The 10,284-nt window shown below is 40.7% G+C and overlaps 2 protein-coding genes across 2 annotated transcripts; both read left to right on the top strand.

Annotated features, from left to right (window-relative positions):
* The first annotated feature begins 304 nt into the window (after positions 1-304).
* On the top strand, positions 305-4,868 carry LOC134310102 (nuclear factor 7, brain-like). The gene is made up of 4 exons (XM_062991619.1): positions 305-712; positions 3,715-3,810; positions 4,490-4,723; positions 4,812-4,868. The coding sequence occupies exons 1-4, from the start codon at positions 305-307 to the stop codon at positions 4,866-4,868; spliced, it is 795 nt and encodes a 264-aa protein (XP_062847689.1).
* A 2,662-nt stretch (positions 4,869-7,530) lies between these two features.
* Positions 7,531-10,065, top strand: LOC134310969 (E3 ubiquitin-protein ligase TRIM62-like). The gene is made up of 2 exons (XM_062992768.1): positions 7,531-7,631; positions 8,738-10,065. The coding sequence occupies exons 1-2, from the start codon at positions 7,541-7,543 to the stop codon at positions 9,277-9,279; spliced, it is 633 nt and encodes a 210-aa protein (XP_062848838.1). The 5' UTR covers positions 7,531-7,540; the 3' UTR covers positions 9,280-10,065.
* The last annotated feature ends 219 nt before the right edge of the window (positions 10,066-10,284 follow it).

Raw genomic sequence — 10,284 nt, forward strand, 5'->3', positions numbered from 1 at the left:
ACTACAGAAGATACTGTACATACGTAATGCTGCAAAGTGCCAGTACAAATTGAACAATTAGTATATTAGTATTAACATATTTGGTTCAGGTGACTTCAGGTAGGAGCAAACGAATTGTTCTACAACACCATGGTGAGAACAACTGACCTTTTTGTGATTTGACATCGCCTACCTGTTTGGTTGCATTTCATACCAGTACTGTGTACTTCCACACCCATTGCTTCAAACAGGAAGCGCATTTGTGTGACGTTCATTTTATTCCTAAAGTCTTTCCCAAAAAAAGACATTTTAATAATCAAGAAACATGTCATCTGTCTTACCTGAACCAATCAGGTGTGCTGTTTGTTTGTGTGACTTCACCGATCCGCAGATTCTGCCGTGCGAACATTCCTTCTGCAAGATGTGTATCCTGGGTCACATGCAAGCATGGTGGTGCACCGGAACCTTTTGTCCTGAGTGCAGGCAGCAGTTCACCGAAGCCGACCTACGACCCAACACGCACCTGAGAGACATCCAAGTTCATCTAAAGGAAGAGACCAGCACAGCGGATCGAGGCCATCATGACAAGGCTGGATTTTGTATGGAACATGATGAGAAACTGAAGCTGTTTTGTGAGACAGACCAGACTCTAGTTTGTGTGATCTGTAGAGATGGAGATAAACACAAAGGACACAAGTTTAAACCTGTCATTGAAATAGAGAAGATTAAAAAGGTAAGTGGGGATTGAAGACAGTTAGGTCCAGAATTTGTGGTCTCTTTGGTAAAGAGTTAAAAGTGACTGACCCCCTGCCTGAAGAAAAAATACGAGGGTTCTTCAAAAAGTTCTATCAAGAATTTAAAAAACGCCACTCAGGTGGCGCAGCGGTAAAAACACACACTGAAACACCGGAGCTGGGATCTCGAATACATCGTCTCAAGTCTCAGCTCTGCCTGCTGGCTGGGCTGGACAGCCACATAAACAGCGATTGGCCTGTTCTTTAGATAGGGGCGGGATATTAAAAGCCAAATAGGGACTCTCTCATAACTAATGCAATTACGACCTCTGTTTAATGATTGATGGTGCCTGCACAGAGATGGGAAAAGAGTGCTGTCAGGGTGTGTCTCTCCATACACATTGCTGATCCTCATTGCACTCGTCAAATTGTAGGTGACAAAATGCATATGGCTGCTGCCCACGTGTCGGAGGGGGCGTGGGTTAGCTTTGTTCTCCTCAATTAGAGCAGGGATCGGCATTGGTGGAGAGGAAGCATGACGCAATCGGGCAATTGGATATATATATACTGTATGTACAGGGGTTGGACAAAATAACTGAAACACCTGGTTTTAGACCACAATAATTTATTAGTATGGTGTAGGGCCTCCTTTTGCGGCCAATACAGCGTCAATTCATCTTGGAAATGACATATACAAGTCCTGCACAGTGGTCAGAGGGATTTTAAGCCATTCTTCTTGCAGGATAGTGGCCAGGTCTCGCTTCTCCAAAACACCCCAAAGTGGCTCAATAATATTTAGATCTGGTGACTGTGCAGGCCATGGGAGATGTTCAACTTCACTTTCATGTTCATCAAACCAATCTTTCACCAGTCTTGCTGTGTGTATTGGTGCATTGTCATCCTGATACACGGTACCGCCATTGGATGCACATGGTCCTCCAGAATGGTTCGGTAGTCCTTGGCAGTGACGCGCCCATCTAGCACAAGTATTGGGCCAAGGGAATGCCATGATATGGCAGCCCAAACCATCACTGATCCACCCCCATGCTTCACTCTGGGCATGCAACAGTCTGGGTGGTACGCTTCTTTGGGGCTTCTCCACACCGTAACTCTCCCGGATGTGGGGAAAACAGTAAAGGTGGACTCATCAGAGAACAATACATGTTTCACATTGTCCACAGCCCAAGATTTGCGCTCCTTGCACCATTGAAACCGACGTTTGGCATTGGCACGAGTGACCAAAGGTTTGGCTATAGCAGCCCGGCCGTGTATATTGACCCTGTGGAGCTCCCGACGGACAGTTCTGGTGGAAACAGGAGAGTTGAGGTGCACATTTAATTCTGCCGTGATTTGGGCAGCCGTGGTTTTATGTTTTTTGGATACAATCCGGGTTAGCACCCGAACATCCCTTTCAGACAGCTTCCTCTTGCGTCCACAGTTAATCCTGTTGGATGTGGTTTGTCCTTCTTGGTGGTATGCTGACATTACCCTGGATACCGTGGCTCTTGATACATCACAAAGACTTGCTGTCTTGGTCACAGATGCGCCAGCAAGACGTGCACCAACAATTTGTCCTCTTTTGAACTCTGGTATGTCACCCATAATGTTGTGTGCATTGCAATATTTTGAGCAAAACTGTGCTCTTACCCTGCTAATTGAACCTTCACACTCTGCTCTTACTGGTGCAATGTGCAATTAATGAAGATTGGCCACCAGACTGGTCCCATGACAGGTGTTTCAGTTATTTTGTCCAACCCCTGTATATATATATATATATATATATACAGTATATATATATATATATATATATATATATATATATATATATATATATATATATATATATATATAAAGAATTTCAAAAAGAAATACATCACTTTTCTACAGTCACCTTCCTTTGCGATGCATTTTTCCCAGCGTCGTACCATTTTAATGCCATCAGCAAAAACTGTTTTTGATTAACCGCATAGTCACTGATGCACCGCTGCTTTCACATCATCATCACATGAAAATCTTCTTCCCTTTAAGCTTCTTTGAGCATCCAAAAACGTGGAAACCAGATGGTGCTAAATCCAGGCTATAAGCTCTCTCTCAGTCTCTCAGATATGACCAATTACTACTCCTCCCACCCTCACTGTTTCTAACCAAAATATTACAGTGCGGAAACTTTTTTAAAAACCCTCATAAAAACAGTCTAGTTTACCATCCTACAACTGTGCTTTTTAGGACCACTGTTTAAATTTTTTTTATGTTTGACTTTAAGAATAAAGTTGTACGATTGGCTGTTGGCAGGGGTAAAAAGTTAGATTATACGTCCTCATAACTGGTGCAACTGCAGCCCCTGCTGGCTGACTGATGGCGCCTGCACAGGGTTGAGGAATAATGCTGATGGGGGTGTGTCCCTCTGTACACAGTGCCCGTCAGTGTATGAACTCGACTCGTGCAGGTGAAAAATGCAGTCTGTACTGACTGTATGTGCTGGAGGGGGCGTATGTCAGTTGAGAGGCATCCTCAGTCAGCGGTGAATTGGACACAACTAGATTAGTGGGGGGAACAATTGGGGGACAAAAGTGGGAAAAATAGAAAATAAAAAGTTGTAATATTTCTAGAATAAAGTGGAAATATTTAGATTTCAAAAATAAAGTTGTAAATTTGAGAAAAAAGTTATAATATTTCATAAATGCAGTTTCTTACAAAGCTGTTTTAGTGTTTTTATATTAGCAAACTGATGCTGTTCAAGGAGAATAAATAATTCTTTATTTGTGAACCTGATATAAAAGTTAAACTTTATCCTTAGCTTTGGATAAAAGTGTCTGCTAAATGCGGTAAATGTAAAAATAAAAGTCTTGTCCTGTATGGTGTTAAGTATGTCTAAGCATCATAATATGTCTGATGATTTCTTTTCATCCTCATGAGTACATACTTTTTAGTTCATAAAAAACTTACCTCATCAAATGATGCCTTTATTTGGGTTGCTTTTTTAATCTTTGATATTATTCAGGAGGAAGTGAGGACAGCGCTTGAAATTCTGACATTAGAAGGCAAAATACTGAGTGATCTAGCAGATGAGCAACGTGCAGAGATCCAAAAATCCAAGGTAAATTGCTCATTACATAGTGCTTCTAATTCCTGTTATTTTAATTATTTACAGTAAAGAATTTTAGATCACTAAACAAGACATGGCAGTGCCTGCAGCAGACAAAATTGGTCACTAAAGTCTGCTGTATGGAAAAAGACCGGACTAAAAAGAGAGGCAGGGTCTTCAATGCTACGTAAGGACCCTGGAGGTGCCTGTACAGAGGAGGAGAAACGTGGAGATCAGTACGTGATTCTCTGTGTGCGAAACTAGTCTTAAGCATGAATCCTTGGTATGGGCAAATAAGAAGGGGACGCAGCTGTTGAATTTATAATTTTGATTAAAGCACCATTCTTGTCCCAGCATTGACAAATCACCAAAATCCTAAGTGTACAGAGCATAAGATGGGCTATGGTCAGTTAATTTATACCACAAAGTGCATCTGGTAGGTGTAGCTTACAAAATGGCCAATAAACAGCACATATAAAATATGAACCAATATAAAATATGCATTAATATGTATTAATTTTAAAAGTAATCAATCAAATCCTACAATGAAATGCAAACTAATTTTGAACTTTATCAAAAATTTTATCAGGAATGTAATATACTTTCAATATACAGTACATGTACTGTATGTACAAGTATACATTTTATTTGCTTTCAATAGATCTACAAATTTGTTTTTCTATGGCCACAGACAAAAGCAGACTTCCTGTCAGCCCAGATCTCTGCTCAGTTTGAAGAGATGCACCAGTTTCTGAGACAAAAGGAGGAAGAGTTAAAAAAGAAGCTGAAAATGGAGGAAAAAAGAAATCTTCAACCTATGGAGGAACGGATAGCCATGATTGAGACGTTACTGCGGGAAGAGGATAGAAAATTAAACATTTTAAAAAGTGCACTGGGCATTCCCCAACCTGAAATGTTCATACAGGTTGGCCAAGCTAATATTGTTGCACATGTACTGTGTTTTGATACATGCTATGTAATTGCACTGCTAACTGACTCTGTGTCTGTTACAGTGGTGGAATGACAAAGGTCTTCATGTTATGGAAAGTGTCCAGAAAAAGGCATGGTAAGAGGTCACTAGTAGTGTGTACACATATCAGGGGGCAGACAAATGACTGCAGTCAGGTCACAATATATTCACGTTGCTAAAAGGGATTAGGGACTAGCTTCCATAACAGTCAAGTCAAGTCAAATTTATTTGTATAGCGCTTTTTATAACAGACATGATCTCAAAGCAACTTTACAGACTCTAGGACCAACAGACCAAAACCCCTGTTGAGCAAGCCAAGGGCGACAGTGGCAAGGAAAAACTCCCTTAAAAATACAGGAAGAAGAGGCCGATCAGGTGGTGCAGCGGTAAAAACACACGCTGGAACCAGAGCTGGGATCTCGGAAACATCGTATCGAATCACAGCTCTGCCTGCCGGCTAGGTTGAGCAGCCATATAAACAACAATTGGCCTGTTGTTCAAATATGGGTGGGATTAAGCCGGATAGGTTCTCTCTCTCTCATAACTAATGCAATTATGACTTCTTCTGGCTGATGGCGCCTGCACAGAGATGAGAAAAGAGTGCTCTCAGGGTGTGTCTCTCCGTACACAGTGCTGAGCTTCACTGCACTCGTCAAAGTGTAGGTGATAAGATGCATATGGCATGCTGCCCACATGTCGGAGGGGGGCGTGGGTTAGCTTCGTTCTCTTCAATCAGAGCAGGGATCAGCATTGGTGCAATTGGGCAATTGGATGCACTAAAGGGAGAAAAAGGGGAGAAAATGCATAAATAATATACTGTATATGTATAAAGACACCTTGAGAGGAACCAGACTCAGCATGGACCCCTATCCTCCTTGGGTGGCCTGGAGGATAATTTAAATGAACAGAATCCACACATATCATACAAACACAACATTAAATTGAACTAAAAGTTATAACTAGCAAAAAAATAATTGGAGTCCTTCTTTATTCAGTCCAGTTTGTGAAAATGTCTGTAGTGAGTTCTTGACATTTTTAGTGCAAACACGGCAGGTTTCCGTCACATCTAGCAGGAGCAGCATTGTTGGCATGGCAGTCTCGATAACCTTGGCAACAACAGCTTTAATCTCCTAAAGTCCTAAATTTGAATCAAACACGGAAGATCGACATCACAGTCTGTATACCATAACTTACTGTAAAGGTTTATTATTGTTCAAATCCAGTGACTTGGGACACTGGGTGACTGGGAATGATTCCTCATCCAACTCTTTAAATAAAGCAGTGTCTATGGGAGTGTCTGAGAATGTCAGGAAAGAACAATGAGCAAACTGCCTTATTTTTGTTGGCTAAAGGCATTGTGGATCCACCACTGCACCTAACAGTTAGCAGCACATGTGCAACACATACAATCTCTGGAAAAATATTTGCACATAAAAGGAAAGGCCACTACATTATGTTTGTGACATTGAATCTTTTGGATGGCAATGCAAGACTGTGTTGATATCATCACATCAGCCTCATAGTACTTTCACAAGAAACACTTTTCATTGCTGAAATCACAAATCAGAAAACCTTACTATGCACCACAGAAAAAACTGAAACATTGCCAACCTTTCTGGGCTCCAGCACAAGTCTAAAGTCTATTTGACAGATTGTTAATAAAAAAGAATGGATCTTGTGTTGTTTGAGCCACAAAAAACTCCGACTGATACCAGTGTACAGTTCGAAAGCCAGGGACCAGTGTTAGTTTATAAGGTGTAAGGATATGAATTACACTAAGAGATATCCATCAATCAGCCATAATATTAAAACCACCTCCTTGTTTCTACACTCACTGTCCATTTTATCAGCTCTACTTACCATATACAGTAGAAGCACTTTGTAGTTCTACAATTACTGACTGTAGTCCATCTATTTCTGTACATATCTTTTTAAGCCCTCTTTCACCCTGTTCTTCAATGGTCAGGACCCCCACAGGACCACTACAGAGCAGGTATTATTTAGGTGGTAGATCATTCTCAGCACTGCAGTGACACTGACATGGTGGTGGTGTGTTAGTGTGTGTTGTGCTGGTATGAGTGGATCAGACACAGCAGCGCTGCTGGAGTTTTTAAATACTGTGTCCACTCACTGTCCACTCTATTAGACACTCCTACCTAGTTGGTTCGCCTTGTAGATGTAAAGTCAGAGACCATCGCTCATCTATTGCTGCTGTTTGAGTTGGTCATCTTTTAGACCTTCATCAGTGGTCACAGGACGCTGTTGGCTGGATATTTTAGGTTGGTGGACTATTCTCAGTCCAGCTGTGACAGTGAGGTGTTTAAAAACTCCAGCAGCACTGCTGTGTCTTACCCACTCATATCAGCACAACACACACTAACACACCACCACCATATCAGTGTCACTGAGAATGATCCACCACCTAAATAATACCTACTCTGTAGTGGTCATGTGGTGGTCCTGACCATTGAAGAACAGCATGAACGGGGGCTAACAAAGCATGCAGAGAAACAGATGGACTACAGTCAGTAATTGTATATATTACATATATAATAAGTGTATATTTACAAAATAATGATAATACAGTTGATAGGGTTAGACTTTAAATTTCATGTTTTTTGTACAAAGACAGTTTACAAATCACTTCTTTTTCCACATACTGTCCCAACTTTTCTGCAATTGAGGCTTGTTTCATGTCAGACTGTTGATGCTGTTTTTTTAAGGTCTTTGGATGATGAAGACGACACCCTACTGTTACAAGACACAGATTTCATGGTAATCCCAGACTCCTTCTCTTTCAGCCCCTATGAGAGTCACTTACAGTTCTTTGTGTGGAAAGAGATGCTGGGATCCATCAAGCCAGGTAAATCTAAAATATACCTGTGATAAAATTAAATATGATGAATGAAGTGTTTAATAAATAAAAAAAACCTAGTGGGCTTTTAGTAGTCAGACCCAAGAACAAGCTGTTAGAATAAAATAAATATACATATACACATGTACAGTACAATGAAATTCTTTCTTCGCATATCCCAGCTTGTTTGGAAGCTGGGGTCAGAGCGCAGGGTCAGCCATTGTATGACACCCTGGAGCAGAGAGGGTTAAGGGCCTTGCTTAAGGGCCAAACAGTGGCTACATGGCAGAGCTGGGATTTAAACTCTCAACCCTTCAGTTGATAGCCCAAAGCTCTACCCACTAGGCTGTCCCACCAACACACCAACACTGTTGTAGAGCAGTTGTAGCCTAGCGGTTAAGGTACAGGACTAGTAATTACATTTACATTTTCGGCATTTAGGAGACGCCTTTATCCAAAGCGACTTACATTACAGTTACAGTCTGAGCAACTGAGGGTTAAGGGCCTTGCTCAAGGCAGTGGTGGGGCTTGAACCAGCAACCTGACAACCTTCTGATTACTAGTCCTGTAACTTAACCCCTAGGCTACAGCTTGCCCTAATTTAAAGGGCCTTGCACAAAAGCTCAACAGTGGCACCATGGCAGAGCTGGTATTCAAACTCTCAACCTTTTAATGGATAGCTCAAAGCTCTACTCACTAGGCTACCACTGTCCCATTTAGGGTTGTGGTGGGTCCAATTCACTGGGCGAAAGGTGGAAAACACTTTGGACAGGTCGCCAGTCCATCACAGGGCAAACATACTCAAACACACACACATTCACACACACACTCATTGAGTAAAATCCAGTCTGGTTAAATTGATTTCAATTGATTTCTCAAACTAATTTGCTTAACTGAGTGAATTACCAATGAAACACGTATGTTGTGTAATTCCTGTTGTTTCCTTATGTAAAGCACTTTGAATCGCCACTGTGTATGAAAGGTGCTATACAAATAAACTTGCCTTGCCTAATGACGCAATAATCTGAACTTATTCAATGTGACAAATACGCAACATTTGTGGAAACAAGAAAAGACGCGTTTACTTTATCACAACATGCATTCTTGCCTTTCAGTTGCTGAATGTCTTACCATAAGCCAAGACACACCCCTGATTGTTTCCCCTGATGGTCTTAGTGTCCGGCAGGCAGACATTCACGATGAAGACGTTTACAGGCATGATGTCGTGTACGCTGAAGAAACCTTCATCACTGGCCAGCACTACTGGGAGATAGAGGTGGGAGCAAAGCCAGACTGGAGTCTGGGATTAGAGAAGAGGAAGGAAAACAAAAGTTTTCTGGCAAGACTCATGTCAAGGAAGCCTCATATCTCCAAGGTCCAGCTGCAGCTCACACGTGACAAAGGCTACATCGTTAAATCCAATCAATTCGTGATTCCTGTCTTAACAGATATAAAGGAAAAACCCAGGAGAATAGGGTTATTCTTGGACTGTGATAACAATCAGGTCTGTTTTTACAATGCAGACAACATGAGCCTCATCCATACGTTTACATGTAGCTTTCGGTGGCCGTGGTCAGTCTGTTTGGGAACAGGAATGAATAGCTTTCCACTGACAGTGTGTTGCTACAGAGCTAATGATGCTGCCTTTGCTAACTGATAATCTGTGGCCTGGATCATAATCTCAAAACAGTGTCAGAATGTGCCGCAGGGATTTAAAATGCTTAAAATAAAACACATAACTTTTTGATTTATATTGATTTTAAATAGTTTATTATAAAGGTAGAGGCAAATTTTAAGCTAAGATGGTAGGTACAATGCTAACAAATGCAGTTTTCTGTAAATTCTATTTGAAGTGTATTTAATGTACTTGTTATACTGTATCTTTAACATAGTATAAGACTCAAACCGAGACACTAAGCACTATTATCATTTTATGAAGTTTTAGAGAGAAGAGAAGCAAACAGGACTTCTTTCAGACTAACCATGGTAAAAGACTCATTATCCATAATGCTAAAGTGTTCTGAACTACAGCTACAGGTGACTAAGAGGCAATTTGTATAATACAGTACAGTACCCTATTAACTTAGTTTATACCAGGGCCGGCGCTAGGGGGGGGCTGAGGGGGGCATTGCCCCCCCAAATTGTGTCTTTGCCCCCCCAAGCACAATGCAAGCAACGGCTATTTTTAAAATTATCTCTGAACCAATCACAAAAATGCATTTTTTTTTACAGTGTGAAGATATTTCCTTGCTTATTCCTGATTGGCTCTTTGAGTCATATAAAAATCGGCAGACTGCCCCAAACAGTTCAGTTCGGCAGTATATGTTCTGTTAGTGTGAGCGAGAGGCAGGTATACTGGTAAACACTTTTTTTTTACAGAATTAGTATTCTTTTGTTTTCTTTATATTTTAATTTCCCAATAATATAAATATTCTCACTCATTCCCATTTCCACGTTTGAATATTCTCAGTCTGTGTGTAGGTACATTTGTCAGCTTTGACTTAAATTTGTATTAAAGCCTTTCAAGAAATAGAGTTGTTCTATTAGTAATGGCAATTTAATTAAGGGGGCGTATTAAAATGAAATACAATTAGATAATCTTTTTTCTCCATTTACATAATCAACATGTATTTTTTAATCATTGGGTTTTAAGTTTAAGTTC

The sequence above is a fragment of the Trichomycterus rosablanca genome, chromosome 3 (assembly GCF_030014385.1).
Source record: "Trichomycterus rosablanca isolate fTriRos1 chromosome 3, fTriRos1.hap1, whole genome shotgun sequence".
Taxonomy (NCBI): domain Eukaryota; kingdom Metazoa; phylum Chordata; class Actinopteri; order Siluriformes; family Trichomycteridae; genus Trichomycterus; species Trichomycterus rosablanca.